We start from the raw sequence: 24252 nt of genomic DNA, 5'->3' as shown, positions 1-24252 counted from the left end.
GAGTTTAAGTCTCAGGAATACTTTTAGAAGAAGGGGAAGTATTAGTTTATGACCTTTGACAAATCTAGATGTCAAATATCCCACGTGAAAAAGGTCCAAAGAAGCTGCATGCCTCATCTGTACAGGTTACAGAGCAGCCAGAGGTGCCACAGCCAATTGCAATGTAACTAACAAATCATATTTAATCATATGTATGTATTACAACGTGCTACATATACCTTTACATTTTGTGCTCATAAACAATTGTATTTTTTCTGCCAGCATGTAGAAGGATTTTACAAGAATATACAAAATGTACTTTGTCTCAGATCATTTTAGTTCAGTCAGCAATCCTTTCTATTACTTCCAAATCTGAGCAACATCTCAGAGCTCACGTGGTGATATTGCAGGTTTTGCAGGAGCATCTCAGACAAAAGGTACAAGTTCTCTTGACTAAGAGGGCTGCCTCCATCATTTTTCTTTGCAGTATCTCAGTATATAGTGTGAATACTGTCATTTCACACCAAGGGCTCACTTATAAGGATATCCTCTACCTTCCAATTTGCATGCATGTTTATTTTACACTACCTTAGAGTTAAAACAACTCAATGAGATAATAAAGGCACAGAATAATAAATACTACTGAATCCATAATAACTCAGAAAAACATCAAAAAGGGAGAGAACAAAAAGGAGTGAAATTAGGTTAAAAAAAAGTTGCAGAAGCTCTATGAGGTTGTTTTGGTTTTGTTTTGCTTTTAAAAAAAAGCCTCAAGCACACAGTCACACTGTAACCCACTTGGTTATATTTTACAAATGGGGTACCAAGTCCCGAGAACTTTATTGTTAGGCAGAACTCTGCACCCATGAAAATTAATGGTAGCACTCTATGACATCAATTAGAACAAAATCAGGCCATGTGATTACCTTCTGTTTCTTCTATAATGAATAATATTACTGCATTGTTTTCTACTCACACTTCTGTGAGTTGACAGCATGCTTGCATGATTAAGATATAAAGCTAGCAAATGTTTTAATTCAAAGATTATTACAAACTAGAAAGAAGTCAGATAAAACCAGAGATTTTTTTATTGCACAAAATAAATTATATAGAAACAATGCAACAAAACAACTCGTATTGTAGGCTGCACAACAGATGTTACAACATGAATATATTTATTGCTTTGAGAAAGGAGCAATTCAGTGCCAGTAAGCAGATTAGTTATACTTCTTGCTCATCTAGATTTTTCATAAAATTAATCCAACTGGGCTAGAGGCATCTTGCAGCATACAGGTCAGGCCAAATTGTCATTTGTTATCAACCACTATAAAGGTGCTGTAAACCTTCTTGACATTAGCATGAAACATGCAGTTTAACATGACTAGTACTGAGCCGTACAGGTAGCTCACTGTTAGAAATATCATCACATACCTGATACATTTATACACAAGATTCTAGAGGCCCATTTGCAGGCTTTGCATGAGCCACTGTTTCAAAATAAATCTTGTTTACAAATGTTGATGCAGATTTGAACAGGCTTCACTCTACATCAAGAGGCACAACCAAGGGGTTTTGCCAAAAAGCCCCCAAGTACCAGCACTTCCCATCCCTAAATGGAAAACTGATCACCAGTGCTGACTGAGTTATGTGTCTCATTTTTTCTAGGGCCACACTCAGATTTGACATTAAAAAAACTCCTCAAATTCCTTTGGTAGAACTGTGTGAAATTTACAGTGCTTTTTAAGTTCTTTTTTGGTTCTTCAAAAGATACAAGCCTGCAGTACTAGTATTGCACTCAGGTCAATTGGATTTTAAACTGCTACTTTGTGGACCCTGAGATGTTGACCCTAATGAATTACTATAGAAATCATCTCTTTACAAAAATTATAAAAATGGACAATGTTCATGTAATGAAACACATCAAATCCTGATCAACTGCAGATCTTCGCGAAGCATGAACATAAATGAGAGAATGCCATTTCAAGTGTTCATAATCTGAGTCAAATTCTCCCCCAATTTGTCAAGGACACAAGTATTTACTCAGTTGAGTTCCTACCAATGAATTCTACTGCTAGTGTACACACTCATTATTGCAAAACTTACTTATGAGAAGGTTAATATAATAAGAGTAAATTTAAACAATATTAGTCACCCATGAAAGGAAATTAAGTGAGGAAGTGGGAAGTCTGGCTCATTTCAAGTCTCAGCTACAAGGATAATTATAGAAAGTCACTCCAATGAGGTCAAGCTGAAGAACCCTGTTGAATCCCACAAAAATAAGTAAAGAGATTTTGGACCGTACACTAAAATGTACACAAACAAATATGGTTGCCACTCTTTACTGTACTTTAATAAAATTTGTTACTGTATTTATTCTTCCCTGAATTTGTGTTAATGCATTATGATGAATAAAAATACAGCTGAAAGTGAGGTTTCAAATCGCTGCAAAATATTATAAGAAGTGAATTATTCTGAATTTAAAAAATAGTATTTGTACAAATTTTCAGAATCTTTAGTGATGCACTCACTTTCCACGCATGTACCCAGCAGTAGCTTCCTTTGAAGGAAGGTGAGTATTAAACTTGACTAATATTGCATACCTTTTCATCCAGGGGACTGTTTATTAAATACTGTATGTAAAATTCTGCCATCTTATAGAAGTGTTAGTAAGCACAGTAAGATTCAACTAAACAACCAGATATACCCTGAAATGTCCACTGAAACACATGCATCACAAAAAACGGTTAGCATTTTTTATACTTATTATGAAGTAGAAAAGTTATAAGGCAGGATGAAGCTAATATCAAAGATGAAAAACAGCACCACAAGCCTGTGTTTTGCAATTGCTTTCTGATTGGACACAAAATATATTATCATAGTCAGATACAATTCGGGTGAGAAATGCATTTAGCCCAGCTGTACTAACTATACAGCTTCACACAGAATAAACATTCCGTAAATCAACAGAAAATGCATTTGAGCACAAAAATTAAAAATATGTGATTCTCTAAGCAGCATTTTGTTTTCTTTTTTTTCTTTTTTTCCAAAACATTAACATAGATAGATATTGGACTGATTAAGTATCTACAAGTGCTTTTTCTTTACAAAAATACATATATTCTTAATAGTAGGATAGACTGTCATTAACAATGACCTGTGTTTTTTTCACTTCAATTTGAATGATTTATAAGCTAAATTTTACAACCACAAAAAGGTTTATTTGTAATAGGATGTTATCACTTTTGACAAAAAGCTTAAAACATTTTATATTTTAAAACAAATTAGCAACTTAAGATCACAATATGTTCTATGAGCTCCTAAGTACTGTGAGGGCTGCTTTATTAAAAACTGGTAACTACTGATCAAATGCAAGGAAGCATTAGAACATTATTACTGCTCACCATAGGCTCCTTTCTTTTAACTTGGATCACAGCTTATATAAGGACACTTAGGCCCCCACCCCCAAAAAATCCATTGAGAGTAACTCTATATCATCTATTCAGTAGCCTGGAACATCCAACAATTCAGGCTTTGCATTAATTTAAAAAAATGCAAAATACTTTCCTTTCAATAGTTAAGTCTGCAATAAGGGAAAAAATGATGCATTGCTTCATGTTTATACTAAGAAGGTTCTATTTGAGAAAAAAAAATACGATCAGTAAGTATTTAGAATGAAATCTTTCAGCCAGCTAAATAATTATATTGACCTATTACTGTCCAGTTTAGTTAACCGCTATCCTGGAAAAGGAAATCGAGATAATTTGGATCTTTTTATTCTCACTGTTTCATACTGCACAAGTAAAATAATCACTTCTTACTAATCAATGGTCTCACATCAAGGACAGCAATGCCATTTGCTAAAAAAATAGCTATAAAAATCTGTAAAACATACTTAATATCTTCTCATTATCCTCCAAATCTGTCCTTTCCACCCTCCAAAATATCACTGAACTACAACTAGAAACCCCAAAAGTAGCTTGGTGACTATTTTGTGCTTTGGAAGGTTTACAGGATTGACAGCACACTGAGTTTTTTGTTAGTTCACAGGCCAGGTATAGCAGACACATCAGTAAATGCAAGCCTTTGTGCTTTTCTTCAGGAACATGAGCTACTCTCTGTCTGTTGACTCAACCTTAACGCTATTCCTGTTGTTTCTTTCCTTTTCTAATTTGTTTTGGAAACTGCTAGGTGTGCCTAACCCTTCAGCTTGGTGACACAGACAACTACCACTGGTCCAGTTCTGCTTGATGGACTCCAGGTACCTCTCGACCATTCAGGCACTCCAGGAAAGTGTCAATGTCATATTCCAAGTCCATTTCTGGGTGGCGTTACCTTTGGTATTAATTAGGTCCCTTAAAACTATTAGGCAATCAGATTATCCATAAAAATAGTTTATAAAACCCCTAGTTTTTAAGAACAAACTAAATATCTGACCACAAAGACTAATTTTAAATCAATAAGTATGTGATATTTTTTCAGTAAAAATGGAGCATGTTTCATTTTAGCACATCAAAATTCAGGAGACAACAGAAACAATATCTACCATACTCAATATAATACAAAACTGAATTTTAAGAGTAGAATACCATTATAAAATATGTGCCTTGCACTTAGACAATAAACATCTTCATTACAACTTCATTTGTAATAAAACCCTCAGTATGTTAACTAGCAGCAAAACCATTTTACTGTGCAGCCATTTTGTATATTGGATAGTAACCTTCTCTCACCTTTTTGCTTTACACTGACTGTCATGAGGAAGAAGGAAAATGCACAGTTTTACTTCTGTTCACCTCATCCTGTTAACTGCCAACCATGTTAGAAGCATTTCCTAGCAATACACATGAAAGTTGTTTCAAAGAAAAGTATCTAATGGTTCAGAAAAACAAGTGAAGTCAAACCAATGCCTATCTTTGGTTAAAATTAATGTAATAGCAAAAACTACCGCTTACAGACATCTTTCATTCCAGAATTCCCCCTCCATCCTGAGTTTACAGAACTTTGTCTCTTTCTGAAAATACCAAAGATAGCCTGGACACTTCTATCCATGTACAGAGCTCCTCTGCTTTACTGCCACACTCCAGGAGCACAGAGACCTAAATTGCTTACTAGAGAATGAAACAACATCCTTACTCAGCTGTGGAGAGCCACCTGAATGCAAAAGATTTATGGCACACACATTTGATGGAAGAAATCTGTTGGAAATTAGTTAATTAATTAATTTCCTATTCTGGAACCTACGGTTTTAATCTGACCTACAGACAGTGTAGACAGAAGGTAAAGAAAATCAATAGGTAGATCTGTTTATGAAGAAAAATATTTAAACATTGCAAGATCATCTTTTGAAGGACATTCCTGCAAGGGATGTTTCAGCTGAGGTCTGAAGGTCAGACAACCCCTATGCGACAAAATTAGAGGTGAATGTGCAGTTGCAAGTTTTCACATTTCCTTTAGGTGAATCAATCCCCTCATGTCTTGGAACTCATCCTGGAACACACTCCAGTAGACTACAAACCCTCCTCAAACAAGTGTTTTTAGCTGAAACCCTTGTGGAAGCATGACCTTACTCAAACTGGCTATGAAGGACTGAAAATGCAGAACTGTGAAAACTGCTGAAATCCATGAGAGCTGTCTGATAAATGATACCTGGGAGCTGACACCCCATGCGCAATATCACCTTTACAAGTCCTTCATCTTTTGACTTTTGGGTAGGAAATTGGGTGGGGTATGGGAATGGCCAAAAGATGTGTAAGAACCTAGAATTAATTACAACAGAAAGGGTGCCTTAGTTTAGACATTTTAACTGAGAAAAAGAATAAGTCAACAAAGAATGAAGTAAACTGAGAGGGGAATACGCAGCATGACACATGCATTCTTGTAGGAAGCAAAGAGATGCCTTCAATCTGCCAGATTAAATGAAGAAACTGGACTAAACTCTTGGATAAGGATGTAAGACTTAATTGCCTTTTCACTCTTCCAGGACAAAAATTTGATCAATGAATGTTATTAACCAGTATTTTATGTAGTCCCTCTATAGATAAGGCTCAATCTATTTATTTTGAGACTTAAGACAGGTTTCGAACAGCTGCTTGTTCTCTAATATTTCTACCAGACATGGTATCTGGCTGAGCTGGATGCTATGCCTTTTCTTGGAAGTCCTCTCAAGAATGGTTTTTTTCTGGGGAGAGAATAAGTACCTCTTATCTTCAGTTCTATGAAAATGTAAACCCCCACAAACAATAAAACTCAGTGATTGGTCCAATTAAAGGACTAAGCTGCAGCCTATTTTTCTAAACAGCAGAGAAGGAAAAATTGTTTACTTCTCTCACAAAGTCATGTAGAACAGGTATTCATGGGAAAAATGAGATGAAACTCTGGACCATTATTTTGTCTGCAGTAAGACCCTAGCTTATATCTACACAGAATGGGATCAATCTCTTTTCTCCTGCAGATATACTAGAATTGTTTGTTTTAGGGTATCTAGTCTAGTGACCTTGATAAGAACAGAAACGTCAAGTCAAATTGCTGAAACCTATGGAGAAAAAAAAGACCATGATCCAGAATTAAAGGGTTCCTCATGCAGAAAATGGAATATTTTCAACATAAAAGTACTTATTTTAATATAATTTCTACTGAGATATGGCAGTTTTAATTTAAATTATCTAAAAGAACACACTTTTTTATCCTTTTTTCCCCATGAAAGCTTCTTAATACAGTATGTTTATGATATATTCTTGCTGAAAATATTAAGACCACAGATAAAATTCAGAAGCAACTATTACCCTGTCAAATGAAAACAATGGATTTAAAAGGTATTCTGTATTAGTAATCAGGCACTTCACTTTGTACAACATTTTCAGTAAAGTCAAGATAATACTTCTATAATTTTTTTTTTTGCATAACTCAAAGCTAGCTGAGTATGCACAATACAATTCTTGCACTGCATACTCCTAGGAGCCAAATCCCCAAAGCTTTCATGTGAACAATACCTCCTATAGTGATGAGTCACTTCAGCTTTGTAGCAATCTTATTTGGTATTTCCTTAAAAAAATCCTTCATAGGACTAGGCCCTTAGCTACCAGGAGTTTAGTAATGCATCACGGAAGATGCATTTCTTGATTAATCATCTAATTCCATACTGTTTGAGATATTACAGGATCTTGTTTCTAAATTCTAGCTTACGGCTCGTTACTAGATAAATGCAGCAACCAGCTATGCTCAACCAAAAGTTGTTTATGTTTTTCATTAATGAGTTTTTCACTTCTAGAGGAAAAAACCCAAGCAGCACCATATGTGCTAAATAAGGGACAGCAAGGTTAGGTAGTAGTGCAGAATTTTTTAGGTCCCTCTGCAGTTAGATACTGCTAATATGGGAAAGGCATAGAAACACAGTGGCAGCAACACTTATTTTATATTCCTATGCTTCACAAGGATGCAGTGGTGACACTTTGTCATGGAAATGCTCAGAAAGTGTGACTTTATCCAGGCATCTGCTCTAGCATGGCATATGGTGCATTCTGAAGGGAATGCCTAGGTACTCATTTTACTTTACTCCGTCTTTGGCACATAGGAATCTGCACACTCATTCTCATATTCCTACGGTGCTCAGACACTCTTAATTGGCACAAATGAATTAAATCTGCATATCTGTAGAGACATGGCACATACGTACTATATGAGTGAAAATTTCCTGTAAAGAAGGCAATGCCTGTGTTGCACAAGCTGCCCAGTTAAGATATGTATTTCACTGGCACTTTACTTTTACAAAAGCTATTAAACTATAGCAGCACTCAGGCACCATGCCATCAAATCAGAAATGCATGAAGAGTAGGTGGTTAGTTCGTATGCATTTAATGCCACCATTCGCAGCTGGGAACATCGATTCAGATCTGTCAGTATTTTCCATGCTTAAAATGAAGATTTGCCTTCTGTAATATAGCTTTAACTTGCATCAAGAAAATACCAGGAATCAAAACCAATGTGCAACTCTGATTGAGAAAATTCATGGTTCTCTGAATTATGAAAACAGGAAGTTATCAAACAGTCAAAGAAAGCTTCTATCAGTTGCTATTCTGAAACCAAGGCAAAATGGTGCTATTCCAAGGGTCCTGTTAGGAGGATGGATTAAAACTTATATGTTCCTGTCTTTTCAAAACAAGTCTGTTCAAATTTTTTCAAAACAGCAAGCACAACTGTTGAGAAAAAAATTGTGCCCTGAACCAAGCAGAAATTATGCTTAAGCATCCTAGCATTAGTTTTGTGATTAACTGAAACAGGTGTTTTATGTCAAGCAAATCTACAGTGAAAATTCCAGTATAAAATCACATGAAATATATAAAAACTGTAAGGTGTAATTTGTATGTGCATGTAAATATTTACAAATAATCTTCTATTTCTACTGTACAGAACAACTGTATATACTAAAAGAAGAATGATTTTTCAATCCAAAAGCATGCTCTGCTCTTCCAAGCTGCTCCATGAGGTGGACTTCCATATATAAAAAGAATCTGTTTTTCTCTAGAGACCCTGCAGAGAAGGGACCTCCCTACAAGGAGTATCTTCTTTCTGTCAAGTAGGGCATCACAGACTGGGTGGGCAAAGGGATGCCTGTTCCCTGCAGCCAGCACGAGCACCCCTGCCTGTTTCAAGTGCCTGTATTGGCCAGCACACTGCAGAAAGGGGCAGCAGCTTCTTCCTAGACATTTTCCTTCCCCGGTTCCACTGGCATGTGCAACCTTGAGCTGTAATGGCAGGCTTCCTTAACAGACTGCTACCGACAGCATCTTGATTTCTGCACGTCATATGGGCTTTGGAGTGCAAGGGTAGGATTCAACCCAACTACATGTGACTCCTCAAGTCATCAGTGTTAGAACTCCTAACAACATTAAAGGGGCCAGATTTAATCCACAACATGCTTATTTCTTCTACAGAACATACTACTGTACATGAACATAAACTTACAAAGGAATTACAGCCTTACACCTATCTTTCGTATTTGATCCCAAGAAAGAATTTTCACTTTGTCTAAGAATGACCAGTTCACTCTACAGTAGCTTGTGAAAAATTGATTTGGTTCCTTTTTGCTGTATGCAAAAGGCATAAAAAAAGTAAATAGCTATCTACAACACAGCAGGCATGTACTAAGTAGAAATTACATAACGTGACTGAACTATAAGTATCTCCAGAGAATCTGATCAGAAAAACTCAACTGACTTTTAAGCAAAGACAATGGAAGACAGAAAACATTTACATTGCTATGCTCCCTGCAACATTACCAAAAACCCCAAAAAACATCTCATACTAGAACCATTACGCTTGTAACACCTAAGGCAACAATCACTTTTTATCCAGCACTACCAGGTCTTAGGAAAAAAAGATGACCTGAACAATTATTTTGGTCAGACTGCTAATCTTCAGTATTGCATTACCTCTAATTTTATAGAAATAGTTTTATGATGTGACTTTAACTAATGAAAATTTCTGTAATGAATTCTAAACTCCAGATAGTCACAAGAGATACAGTATGTAATTAAAGCTATATATTATTTTTGTCTTAGCATATTATAGACCTCTATTCAATCTTAAAAGGAAGTGTTTATTATGAAAAATAATAATTATGAAAAATTTTGGTTGGTCATAATTTTGTAGCGGAATTTAGTTGTTCCACAGACATTTATATTACTTTACCTTCATTTTTATGGAGGCTTTATTAGAAGAAATGTAATCTGACCAGAAGCTGTTTTTCCAAAAATAGCTAGTATCCCAAATTCCAAACTTTAGGGAAACCATCAGAAAGTGCAATCACAAAGGCTGCAATGCTTTTAAGCAATATTAGCAATTTAGAAGATTTAAAATTATTATTTTGAATTATCATGTTCTACATCTCTTGTTCAATGTAATTAATCTTCATTCACTGCAAAAGGACTGTTGCACACTCATGAGTGAGCTATACCTGGACCCATGAGAACCTTATCAAGGAAAAGGTAGTGGCCCAATCACCACTTTTCTAAATATATTTTCTATACAAAATATTGTCAAGGTATAATCCTTAGTTATTTTTACAGTACTCTATGATTTGAACAACAATATTCAGTAAAATAGTAAGTGTGTGAAACTGCAACACCACATGAATGAGCACTCTGCCATTTTGCTAGTGTAATCAATATTAGGACCAGAAAAATTTTCTAACACGCAAGCAGAAATATTCCATAGGTTTTGAGTCTTGACTGTACAGTTCATGATTTTGGCTATGATTTGCAGCACACTCTTAAGATACACAAATATCTTATGCACATTTCAGTAGCAGAATGGCACTTGGCTTGCTCTAATAGAAACAACAGAGATGCAACTGACAATTTTAAGAAAGACAATGTCCTTATTTGCATGCTGAAATTCTGGCTGTGTCCCCCCAATCCAGGCACATCCATTCATTGTGCAATCTGTCGATGGGTAAACAAATAGTGCAGGATTCATCTCAGTGGGATCTGGCCCTTTGGTCTAACCGAAGTCAATTCTAGGTCGATACTGAAGTACCATAGGGTAAGACTGAAAACAAGCAAGGGAAAAACAACAACAAAAACAGACAAGAAAGCATGAAGACATGATTCATAAACAATACAAAGAAAATGCAATTAAAGACTACCTTAAGAATAGCCAGCTCTTATCTCTAAGACAGATGTATATGACAATTTATACAAATTCCATACATTTCAACAGTTAAATCCATCCCTGTACTTCAAATCTACTAGCTATTTGTCACCGATATACAATTTCTGTATCTGCTTTTATATATTTCAATATTTATGTTTTATTACATTTATACTTGGGAGTGCTCAAACAAGTCTTATCTCTGTGTTGCTGTGTTTGATGAAAAGCAATCTGGACAAAGTATATTTATGGGTGATGTACTTTGAAATTTATATACAGAGGTTCCATAGCTAAACTATAAAAAAAATTGCTGTCATCTGGTTTTCTGAGAGATGACCTTCTCCCCAAATCCAAACTCCTTAACCTCAGATGAAGTGATAAGTTTTTATTAATTCCTACTGAGAAGAAATGGCAAATCAGCCTCTTGGATCTGAGGGCTTAGGGAATTAGGGAATTTAGGGAAAATTGGATAGAATTTGTGGAATGGATGGTAAGAGTGTACAGATTTCCCAAAGGGGCTGTAGAATGGGTACCTGTTGCTCAAACTTTTGTTCTACTCAACCTCTTATTTCTCAGTGTGTCAGCATTTCACTTGTCTCAAGTTTTCCTCTTAACTTCATTAGCATACTGTGTATTTTCTATAGCGTAAAACCCTCGCAAATCTCATTGTCTCAGCAGCTGTATGGCCTTAAACACCTCTCTGCCATACAACAGAGAAACAAAGCTAATTTAAGTGTTTTTAATTCCAAAGTTGGAAATATAAAAAATTATTACAGAAACTATCATTAAAACCAGAAACATTTTGCTTCATCCTTCAAATGCAACAGAGATGAAGAAACAAAGGTATAGCTCCAGAGACCTACAGGGTTAATAAACTTTCCGTGCCATGGTAGTGAAATATCACCAGAACTAAATGTGATCACACTTGCAGGGGATTTACGAACTGGAGTTCAGAGAAATCACAAGGTAAACCCAGAAGTATTAACAGTACCACGAGTGTTTAGGACAGAAGACAGGGAGCACCATGTGCAGCCTGCATGTGCAATTAACAAACATGTACCTGCAGTATCATAAATTACTTGGTCTCTGATTAATTTTTTATTTGCACAGGACATGACTACAATGTTATTTAAATGCTATTTCACATGGTTTTGACTTTGAATATATAAATAGCCTCTACAAGTGTGCAGATCTAATTGAAAGTGGACACAGGAAGAGACAGAGAAATCACCACACTGAAATTGCCAAGTAAACCAATGAGGCTCAGTGTTTTAGCAAACAAAATCACAAAACTATACAGATGAAATGCACTATGCTGGGACAATTCTAATTACTGAAGGAGGCATGAGTGCAGTAGTTCACTTCCATCACTAGTGGGGAGTGACCCTCTACCACTAGTTCTAATTTTTACTCAAGACAAAAATAGTATTCTGAAGTTCCAAAGTAACTTTCAGACATCAGTTCAAATCAAAATTCTCAATGAGGAAACTGAAATACTGTTTCAAATAGTATTGGGAACCAGATTAGTCAGTGAAACTTCGAAATCAGCTTCAGTTTACAGGTTCTGGAGGTTTTGGTTCTAGAGATTATTCCATTTCTAATTTTAAAAATGTGAAAGGAACAAAATCCAGAAAAATCTAACATTTTATGACTCCATCAAAAATGACATATGAATTCCCATAAAGAGATGAAACCATTGTAGTCTATTAATTTATATGCTTCATTTTTGATCCCTTGCCAGTGACTGCCCGATGCTGCTTAGTTAGGGGAATGAAACAGGAAGAGCTAGATAATCCTTTGAGGCTGATATGGATATGAACCTATAGAATGATATCTCTCAAAAAAATCACAAACAAAAAGCGGCCTAAAGCAAAGTAAGAAAAACTCCTAAATCCTTTGACTAAAGTTTGTGCTGCAGGAATGAAAATGTTCAGGCCTTGCTCACAGTTTCAGGACTTTGTAGTGAGGAATTATAAAAACTCCACAAGTGGAATTACAATGGAGGTGCTGACAGGACCTTAATGACTGTAGTATGTACAGTCGTGAGTGCCTCTTACCTGATAGAAAGTGCCATCCTGTGAGCAGACTTGCGAAGCTGAGCAGTTCTGACACCGAAACTGCGAAGGAGATGATTTTCTGATCAGATAAGAGGCATCCACAGCTGGACATACACATTTATCAATTATTGATTTTTAAAAAAAAATTTAAATGTAAAGGTTACAATCAATTTACTTATTTAATATCAGGAAAGACTTGTTTAATGAATAACTTGACATTTTTCCCTTTTCTTGTCTACCTCATTTAAGGTCCACAGCTATGCCAGTAAAAACTCATGGTCAATAGTACCAGAGATGAAGATAATGGATTCACTTGATCTTCATTCAGAAGAAGAGACTGTTAATTAATTACCATTGCAACTTTATTGAGGAAAACAAAATCATAGAAGGCTAGATATTACTGGATTTATTACCAGCACGATGAAATTTGTAGAGGTTTTAATCATCTTTGACTTCAGGGGAGTGATTAAAACTACATGAAAGAGAAGATGAACACATACCTGTCTATGCTGTGCGTACATAAATACACTTACAAACTTAACCAGGAGTTGTCAACTCTTGAATTCAAATGTTAAATGCTATAAACTATAGTTCTGAGATTTTTGAAAATTTTTAGTGCAAATATCTTTTTATCAAGATCATAGTTACTGTTGCCTCCAATTCCATGCAGCTGCCAGAAGTCCATTTGTAGGCAAGGACTGCAGTATAAAATGCCATGAAAAAATTCCATTATCACAGAAATTGTTGCCTCAACATTTCCTAATAGTTCAGCCAATGCTAACAAAAATACAAGATGGCAAACCAAACAAACATCCACTGGTTTCAAGGCAGTACTGGAAAAAATTATAGCTAAAGCTCCCTTACTTGTGCAATATTGGGTTTTCAGCAATCACCAAATTTCAGTACAATATTACTTTCACATTTATCAAATACTTGCTTCTATACATTGACCTTCCTAATTCCTATCAAAATCTATCCTTCCCCCTCCAGTTTCAGATTAAGGTAAAACTTTAGGAAACTTGTGAATTGTTAACTCTACAGTGTGTTTAATCCTCTGTCTTCTCTGTCCGTGCCCCAGTGTTTTTTATTCTGAGCACTAGGAAGCTTAAAACAAAATAAAGAATAAAAGAAGTCTGGAATTTTCTTCAGATGAGTACATTAAGGTATGTTAAATGCTTAACCTTAGCTGCACTCCGATTTAGCCTCCACTAGTAATGACAAACTTGCATATACTACAAAGCAATAAAGAGTGAAGACCAATCAACAGGCACATACAAACAAATGCATAAAAGAAAGAGAAGAAAAGGGGATATCACTTCAAACCAAAAAAATTAAATATACAAGGCAATACTAAATCAAACTGAATATCAGTCCTGAAAAAAAGTCTTTTTAAAAGATAAATACTGCAATTCTAAAATATACACATGCAGCAAGGAAAACCCATCTGGCTGTTATCTGAATGTTACTGTTATACAACATGTCCACAAAGAACAGATGTAGTACTAACAGAAACAGTAATAAAATAATTAGGTTTCACCAGCAATTTTTCAGCATCACTTTCAGTTTATTGACTGAATGAAACAGGTTCTTCCTGAAGAACTGCTGGATGCAGATTCCCCAACTATTGTAACTCAAAAGGTCACCCAAAGCAAATTTGCTGAAAAAGAACAAGGGCTTGGGTTTCAGTTACTTGACTTAAAACTCTGAGCAGAACTGGTATGTACACATTGTACATCTGCTATTTTGAAGTTTCAGAATCTACACAATATATGTGCTGCAGGGTTTCACCCATAGGGTTTTTACATAAGAAATTCAGAAAACATGCAGAAGGCATTTTTAAATAGGGTTTTTTTTGAAGGGTCATAGATTTGGGCCTAAGATGTGAAAGTATGTATAGTCTCTATAAGAAATATACCAAAACATCATTTATCAATAATGTAACAGCATTTACGTTTTCGCCTCTTAGTCTCCATCTTGTCATATAGATGAATTCCATAGTATGATCCTTCCCCATGATTTCTCCGTTGCATAGTACATCCAGCTTAAAATATAACAGAACAAACAGTAAGACCAAGGGAAGCAGATTTTTAATGTCTAAATGAACTGCTAAGTGGATCTCCAGAGTTAATCCTTCCACTCATATCACTATACAACAATTCCATCAGACACGTATATCAAACCTGGATGAATACAGCATGCTCACAATATGCCATTTTATCCACTGCTATTCAACTGGTATTTTTTCACTTTTGTGTTTTTATTTGAAATGTGGACAGAAGGAAGTCTGCTACCGAGGTATGAAATCACCAGTAGACTAACATTCCCTATATTTAGCTACACTACACAATATCTGTTTGAAGAGAAAGCCTTATGCCGTATTTTGGAGGCCACCTTGCTATTCCAGTGCTCTTTCAAACCCGAAGACATAAACTAGAAGTACGGTAACTTTCATTTAAAAAAATAGCTTGTAAAGAAACTTAAAAAAATTAGTTTAAAAATAACTATAAATTAAAAAAAAAAAAATACACTTCGAAGTATACAGATATTCCTTAATTGAAAACAAAAGGCAGAGAAAAACAATGATCTCAGTGTGAAAAATGTCTAGTTTAAACTGCATTATAGTATCTTACTGCTGCCTGCCACTGCAAATGTTTGACAATATTTTCATTACTAGAGCTATAATGTTTTCTGGGTTTAGACAAAAAAAAAAGTCAAAATTTTGAAGTAAGCAGATCCTTTGTAACATAAGCCATTAAGGTACCAGACAGATTAAAAACCAAATGACACCTAAAAGGCTGGTCAGCATGTCATGACACCGTGACAAACTCCTGTGTATAGTTACAACCTGTGCACCAAACCTAACTCAGCCCTACCCCTGACCAAAGCTGGGAGGCTGCTGATGGTGCCAAAGGCAGCCTGCCCTTCATGGAGCCTCTGGCTCCTGCAAGGGAACGGGAATTTCCTGAAGAAATAGGCTGTGCTTCATTCTAAATTCCTGTATCCCTGGAAAGAGGGAAAGCAGGTTCAAACATGATTAAATTTCATAGAAATGTATTATGTTACAGGGAGACAAAAATACAAACAATGTTTTTTTTCAAATGTACCTCATAGGAACTTGGAAGTTTTAATTTTAAGCTGAGAAACTTTTTGATAGTTCCCACGGTCACTCGAGTAGAACAGCGGATAAACTTCTTCATTAACCCCTAAAGCAACAGCAACAAATCAGAAAAAACATGTTAGAAATTCTGGAAAATGTCAGAAATCTTCAGAGCAAGAACAGCTGTAACTGGTAATTTTTTCAACCAGCAACCAGTTTTACTGCACTCTCTTCTAATTCACAATGAAACCATAGGTTCATTTTTGTTTACTTGTTTTCAAAATTTAAAAGATTACAAACAAGTTCATTTGACCCATCTCTGGTTCTAAAGATACTTCAAAAATATACAGAAAGGAGGAGAGAAAAAAACCAAAACCCAGCTACCACCAAAGCCATCAAAGCCCCCAGAAGAACTTAAATAATCTATGTGTTTGTGTTAGTAATGCTGGGGGTCAAACAAATACTGCATTTCTTAGAAGTGTTAAGAACCTCCAAAGTTATACATGTAACATAACACACAGAAAATATAAGTAGTTTTATTAAAAAGGTTCTTAAATATATTCTTCTTTTTATTTTTCTCTTTTTAATTTAATAAAACGTTGTTAAAATCTAAGGTGATTTCAAAAGACTTTCTCCTAGACTCAGTATGTTAGGTAATCCCCTTCAGGAATAGAAACCAAATATTATCCCTAATTCTTAAAACAGCAATTGGCAGGTATTACTCTACATATTTTGCAGACTGAAGTGACCTCCACGAGGCCACAGACAACAGAGTCAGAATCAAGTTTACAGCTCAGAAGATCTGGTTCCCAGTCATTCAGGGCACCACATATTTGATAAGCAGGTTCATTCTAGCACATTAAGACAGTAATCCTGAAGGTATGAGGCAGCTCACCTACAGCCAGCTTTATAAATACCTCTGTGGTGTGCTGTAATCTGTTGTGTAATGCAGTTATATACCATAAAGGCTGTAGACTATAAAACTATAATCCACACACACACAAAAATTCCACTGACACAGATGGCTTTCTGTATAGAATTGTATTTCTCACAAAATTCCAAAGATGCACTGCAATGCCTCAAAAGGAAGGACTAAAACATGGAAGTGGGAACAGGTCGCTACATTAAGGTTTGCTGTTAATGGCTATAAAATGATGTGGTTCCTATAGGATGCTATTCTATCATCAATAACTACAGCACGTTGCTACTCACTTTGACAACATTATCTCCTGACTGCCCATTGTTGCGCAAACAGTCAAGGCAGATTGCAATCTGTGGGTCACTCCTGTGATAGTCTTTATCTTCCTCATTTTCATCACACTCCTCATCTACTTTGGGTTTATCAGCTTTTGGACTTTCATCTGTAAAATATGAAGATCATATTATTTAAGTATAAAGTAATTAAAATCACATATTTAAGGAAACATGGTGTTTTTATGAGCCGAAATTTTTCTTCACATTAACTTGACACAATTTTAATTCAGTGCGTTCTTAAACTGACCAATTTAAAAGTCTCTGGAAACAAATTTTTACTACTGAAATTTTAATGCAATATGCAAGCAACAGATTTTTATGGAAATAAATTTTATGGAAATAAATTGATGTTCTATATTGGGTATGGCTGTCTACTTCTGCTATGTCCAATAATTAAACCCCTGCAACTGTGAGTACACCACGATCACTCAGACATATAAACTAGCGTATAGTGTGGCAGTTCAGTGACAAAAACAATGTTTTTAAATAAAGAGTGGAATAGCTACACTTATATATCAAAGTAACAGGGCTAATCAATTCCTATTAACTGTGACAATAATCCAATGAAGACAAGTTCCTCTAACATAATCACCAGGTAAACTAAACCTTAGATTTCATCCACTTTTGACCAAATCTTAGTAGATTACTGTAAGAACTCCACGTGTTTCTCTCCAGAAGGATTTTACAACTAAATAGCCACATATTTACTTATTCCCCTTTAAAAAGAAAAAAATATAAGAAAATCGGAAAGGTCTGTGTGTTTTTTAGCAGAGCTTATACAAACTATGTAATGGGATCCCACATGTTATCTCCTTCCATTCTGCTGTTAACAAGTTCTATTGGGTCCTGGTATAAAACTCTTAACTCTCTGGAAAAGGTACCATCTTGAAGTAACATCTTGTATAGTGTAGAAAGGTTTGGCAAAATTGAGCACTCAAATGCTAAGACTAGCAATTATATCTAGATAAGGCTGCAAAGAATGTAATTAATAACCATAAAATGGAGAAAGTTTTACAGATTTAGAGTACAGTGGACAATAATCTTATTGTACACATCTGGGTTATTTTCTGTATCCCCATCTTACTTATTTTGAATTGAAACAAAGGTTGCTCTCTGTTGGAATGAACCATTATCACAATTAACATGAATAAGCTGCTTTCATGTTTTTTATAAAACCTTCAGATCAAGTTCTGCTGCTTTCCTACACTTAACAGACTTCAAAAGGAATTTAGAAGAGTTAAGATGAGAAAATAGATGTAAACTTTAATAAACACCAAGGCACGACTAAGTTTCTTGACACAGTATTTAGTGTTTTACTTATTAGTGCCTTATTAGTTTACATATTCAGGATGAGTTTTAAGCTATATTCATTACTTTCTTCTCTTACAATTTTCAAGTTTTCAGTAAATATGAAAGATTTATCCCCAAGTCCCTATTAGCTATGGACATATTTAGTTGAATGTGTATCACACATACATTTTGATCCTATCACCTTCCTATGAGCAGAATTTACAGTCTTAAACCACAGATTTCTTTTTTTTCTGAAAGTCCAGGAAAGAAACTCTATTAATGGTGCAGGTGCAGTCCACAAGCATTTGTTCACTTCAGGCTGGAAGAGCACCAATTTTCTCTGTACAATAGTGTTTCATCATTTATCAATTCTTTCTGGTAACCACTCTCCTACAGAAGTCACCTGAATGCCTGAGATATGCTTTATTGTTTGGGGTTTTTTCCTTCTGGTATGTGAAAATTTTAAGTCCTGGGATTTTTTACAGCTCTTAGACACTCAGGTTAGGAACCGTGCTGTGACCTGTGGCACAGGATATAACAAACTACAGTGACAATCTGATTGCAGGGCATGGTATTGACAACTGAAACAGTCTCTTCTAAATGAAATTATTCTCAGCAAATAGTTTCTTCCCAGGCAATATTCTAAATGATTGTTTATGGCAGAAAATATCTTAAGTGTTCATAATTTGTCTCAATGAGTTGTCATGACTTTCAAACGGTTTGTAGAGACAAAGTTCCATAGCCCCGGGCTACAGTCACTAATGGAGTTGGATACATCCTAGCTACTCAAAAGTATAATTTGTGAGTTAGAGCCTTCCTCTCATTCACAAAGACAATTTAAGCTCTCACTACACTTAGTCAATTAGGTTTATCATTAGGTTTATCATTAAATCAGGAGAGGAAGGTAAGAACCAGAAGAGTAAGTTGGTCAAAAGTAAGTCATATTCTATAAATTTGCAAATTATCTGTTAATTATTTCTATAAATATAGCAGAAGACCATTTTCTAAACAGTTGCGAAATGTCTATATCTCACAAAAATATTTTCTAAGTATTTTTAAAGCTGAGCAGGTATACACTACACATTATACTGTAGTAAACTAATATAATTTGTTAGTTTTATTAGTATTAAATATTATTTATTATTATTAAATACTATTTATTATTCTACTATAATAGATAATATAATTATATATTATATAATTATATTTATTATGTTCTGCAGTTCTAAATTTATTTATATAATAGAGAAAATAACACTGTCCCTTACAATAGATGCCAAATGCAAATCAACAAACCTTGTGAGAAAGAAAATGAAATGTTATGAAGTTAAAAAGAAGACATTAGAAAGAAATGAATGCAGAAGAATATTATAAGATGTTTACTTGACAGTTACCCTTTACTGAAAATAGCTGTTTTTTAAACTAGTAGAGTCTTTCAAAAGTTCTTTAAAATCAAATCAAATAGGCTATGGTATTGAAAACTTGATGTCAAATTAAAGGGGCATAAAACCAACTGGATGTAGTTCTCACTTAGCATCTCAATACAAAGTTTCAAAGTTCATGGGTCAACTCCAAAAAATGAAACAAAAAAAGGAAAAAAAAACAAACCAAAAAGAAACAAAAAAGCATTGTGGAATCTATATAAAACAATTATTTAGCATGTGTGGAAAACTGTTTTACTACTTGTCATAACTAATTCTTGACAACCTCCTACTTAACAGATGGTCAAATTTGGTAACAGCAAGTAATTTTAAAAAACTCTGTAAAAAAAATCTGTATCTTGCTCTATTAAGAAAATTAAGAATTCAACTGGACAATTTTGAGAGCGTTGCAAGCAAAAGCCTAAGGTAGTGCAAATAAAAATAATGGTAAAACAGCTAGAGTTTGTTAGCCAACTGGTTGATAGATAAACAGTAGTATGTGAAGGCTATACTTATTATATATATTATATCTTATATCTTATATATTGTATATACTTGCAGAGATCTGCTACAAGTTTCTATAGTATTTTGAATTCAGTAAAAATAAAATGTACTTGTGTGCTTCACTTGTGAGTGAAGAAACTGGTCTTAATAAGCAGTGTTAACACACAGATGAGACAGGGAAAAAAATCATTACCTTGTCCATTTTCTTGAGGTTTGTTTTTCTTCCAAAATTCGATCTCTCGCTGCAGTTCCTCTAGTTAACATCAAAAAGAGTAATGCGAATTTTTAAATCAATACCAGGTATATAATTAGAAATAGCCATATTCCCTCCACCAACCCAAACAGTTCCCAAAGCCAAATGAGAAACTTACGTTCTCGAAGTCCAGGCACCAACTTAAATATAATTTCCTCTAAGGTGTTATCCAGCCTTTCAGAGGGAAAAAATACATTTCACATTAAACGGAAACTAGCATTTTAAATATTTTTAGTGTTTAAATAACAAAAACTTTTGAATAATTGAGTTGCATTTTTCTATTAAATAAGAAATCCTGTCAAAGCCAACTGATTTTAGCTTGAGAGACAACATGCATTAAAACTTATCTCAACCACCTCCTAAATGCATTTATCATAGAAATAAACAAGGAATTTGTTTTTTAATGTATAAAGATAAGAACGTAACAAATGAGAAAAATAATATACTCTAAAATTTTTATTTTTTGAATTTGTATTACATGCCAACAATGGTGTTACTAGAAGGAACAGACTGGAAAAGTAGTACCCAATTTTAAGGTCCAGCTCATGAGTAGTAAGCATGTAAATTATAAACTCCATTATCATATTAAGTGTTGAAGTGCTTTGGTAATAAGCCTGTTAGGAAAACTGAACAGACTATTTCCTACTTACCACACCACAGACAAACCAGTCTTGGTGGGATAAAGACCACAGTGCATCCATGCTGCTTTGACTTGACAGTTCTCGGTACCCAGCATAATTAATGTGAACTTTTTTAATCTGCCATGAGTTGTAAACCAGAAGACAGTACACAGCACAGGCATGTCCTGTGATACCCTGATAATAGTGCCAAAACTAGTTATTACGGTCCCTTCCAATGAACACACTGCAGTTACCCCTCGTTGCTGAAGCTAAAATACTTTTCTTTCCTTCCCTCTGAATTTAACCAACTCTTCTACCCATTTAGTTTATCATCTGCTTTCTAGCTCCACATCCTCTCCTGGTCTCTTGTCCTTCACTTTCCTCTGGCTTTCATTCTGTTTCCTTTTCCTTCCCCTCCTTTGCCCTTTATGTTCTTTCTTGTCAACAGAAACTCCCATTGCCCACAGCCTAAACAAAAACTCATGACAAAATAAAATACTAAGTAATACAGAGAAATTAAGTACCTTGACATTCAGTCAGAATCAGGTATATTTTAAATTGCCTTATTTTTTCATCTCAATAACAATATATTTCTTTACATATATATTTGCAAATACACATGCGTACATGGTATTAATAATACACTATAGGTCTGTTAAAAAACCCCTAGCTGTTCTGTCATTTGATCACCAATAGTTGCAAATTAGGAGTATGACTGAATGCTTTTTATTGTTGAGGAATGCTTACAATCCATATAAATTGATAACAATTATCTAAAAATATGAGTATTCAAGGTTCTCCTTACAGAATTTGTACTTGTCTTCAATGTTTACAATTAGACCCATTAACCCAACCATCAAGTTCTGAGACTAGATCCCTGTGATATCCATCAGTAGATACAGGCACACCGTAGGAATATTCATGTTTAGTGGTAACCACAATCCCTTTTTAATTGCTGCTTCTTAAGGGGACAACAACAATTCAGCAAGTGAAATGTACCTCCCACAAAACAAAGCAGCACAGAGAGAAGTTTCTCACTGCTTAGAAGGAAATCAAAATTGTAGGATGTCTGAGTGCTTCAGTTCTGACACATGACAACATGGGTCTGCCTTCCCAGGTGGTGTATCTGCTCTGTCAGTGTCTAAGGTAACTACATGGTACTGCTCTCTGTGAGGTTCCCACAGCAGAGCACTGGGAACTTGGGAACATGGCTTAGAAATGAAATTCATTTCACTCTGTAAGAAAGCTCCAACCTTCATAATTTACTCATTAAAAGAAATGAAATAAGGATTTCAAAAGAGAACATCACTACCTTAATTAAAAACCCCCCTGTTCTCCAGAATGGTATAATACATGCCGGTTTTCTTTCATTTATTTTTGAAAATTCCCATTTAGCACTTTCTAATTTATTTTCAATTGCACAAACCAAAAGTCCCTGGTAATGTTAAAATAGAAAAAAAATCCAGTATACTTTGCAAATTTACAATGCTAGAAGCAAGAAGTGGCTTCCCACTCAAGTCAACGACTTAATTTTCTTCCAAAAACTAAAAAAAAAGCCTTCTTTCTTTACAGAGGATAAATACTAATCGATACTCTGACAAGGGGCAGGAAAAAAAGAAGTCGTCTGATCTTTAAATGCAGGGAAATGGAAACTTTAGGGAAAAATGAAATTATTACAAGATTCCCAATTTCAGATGCATCTTTCAGTGTTCCCATAATCCACACATGTAAGCACTCTGACATAAAGATTTGTATTTCCATGACTCACATCAAACCCATTCCAAAGTGAAACTACTTGAAAAAGGTGATCTCAGTGATTTACTATGATACTTCCTGTTAATGCTGAAACAAGAACATCGGTATTTTAGACACCTTTCCATTCCCACATCTTGCAACTGTCTTCCAAATCTCCAAACCAGAACATATAGAAAAAAGAACCAAACATTTCTGTCAGCTTAGTATAGCTCCTTTTTACACCTCTTCTATAGTACTGAGTGAGTTACAAGATCAACACTCTGATAATTATCAGAAAATGTGAACCCAGCTAAGACTATTGCTCAGGAAAACTTGCATGCACAGGAGTATGCTAGCAAAAGAAAAAGAAGTCTGCCCTCATGGCATGATCAACACAGACCCTATTGAGTACTGATAATGCAGAATTCTGCTAAATCAGCAAAGAGAATTCTAAAATTGAACACTCTTCCTACATTCTTATTTTAGAGCTCAATGTTGACCTTGCAGACTTAGTCTTGTAGTTAAAACAGACCTAAGTGCTGCCAACTAGGAGATGCATGTAAAAAGCTCACATAGTTATGAAGTTACTCAGAACTGAGTTTAGAAGTAGTTTATAAAGCTTATCTGAGAGATCTTAGTTAAAACTACTAAGTGGTGTTCAACACTATTTCTCAGAAAATGACAGCATTCTTTAGCAATGACGGGGCTGATCTCCACGGTCAGAGTGTAAGACTCGTATTAAGTTATGCAGGCAACATCCAGGAAAGATAATTCCATTGCATGGCTCACATGCTCTTCTGATCTTTAGTTTAGCAAATGTTCAAAATTGGTTCATAAAATACAACCAGGAAACTACTAAGTATATGCAGCTTCTTGGCAAAGAGACCAAATGACTCTAAAAGGAATTTCAGGAAATAATTGCATAGAAAATAGCTCTTGCCACATTTCTGGCTTGTGCTCTCAACTTTTCTCACCCATCTATAATCTCCTGCTCAAAGGACCATTTTACTAAATGTAAACAGTAGATGTTTACTAAACATCTACTGCATTTTTCAGAATTCAGAAAATGCATTTTTCATCTCATATGAAGTGGTCCTATCAGAATAAAAGAAATATTTCTAAATGCTTTTGTTTTCAGCTTATTAGTAGCCTATAGCATTTATGCCATTATGACTCACACTGCACCTCAGAAACTGACAGGAAATCAGAAAAATAATCTACATAAACCTGCTCAGCCCTACCCTTCCAAAAACATGATGACAAAGATGACAAAGACTTAGGCCAATAACACCCTTTACAGTTGCTGAATTCAATCTCTCTCAGTTATCCTCTTGGTACATAACAGAAGCATGGGAATGGTTGTGCACATGTGGATCAGTCAAAAATCAAAGCAATG

The 24252-nt window shown here is 35.0% G+C and overlaps 1 protein-coding gene across 5 annotated transcripts in view; it reads right to left on the bottom strand.

Moving 5' to 3' along the window:
* Nucleotides 1–1044: 1044 nt before the first annotated feature.
* Nucleotides 1045–24252, bottom strand: part of PCGF5 (polycomb group ring finger 5) — a 103825-nt gene continuing 80617 nt past the window's right edge. For 4 of the 5 annotated variants that reach the window (XM_088059350.1, XM_014250271.2, XM_014250272.2 and 1 more), the window contains 7 exons: nucleotides 20621–20676; nucleotides 20443–20502; nucleotides 16993–17141; nucleotides 15788–15886; nucleotides 14635–14724; nucleotides 12684–12743; nucleotides 1045–10524 (listed from right to left, as the gene is read on the bottom strand). In XM_088059350.1, the coding sequence (XP_087915476.1) occupies nucleotides 10477–10524; nucleotides 12684–12743; nucleotides 14635–14724; nucleotides 15788–15886; nucleotides 16993–17141; nucleotides 20443–20502; nucleotides 20621–20676 (562 nt within the window). In that variant the 3' untranslated portion in view covers nucleotides 1045–10476. The remainder of the gene's footprint in view (nucleotides 10525–12683; nucleotides 12744–14634; nucleotides 14725–15787; nucleotides 15887–16992; nucleotides 17142–20442; nucleotides 20503–20620; nucleotides 20677–24252) is intronic. The other variant, XM_014250273.2, reaches the window with a different exon arrangement.

Source organism: Pseudopodoces humilis, chromosome 9, assembly GCF_049639895.1.
Source record: "Pseudopodoces humilis isolate 2021_Gansu_Grassland_sample_001 chromosome 9, ASM4963989v1, whole genome shotgun sequence".
Lineage (NCBI taxonomy): Eukaryota > Metazoa > Chordata > Aves > Passeriformes > Paridae > Pseudopodoces > Pseudopodoces humilis.
This window is presented reverse-complemented; position numbering and strand designations above follow the sequence as displayed.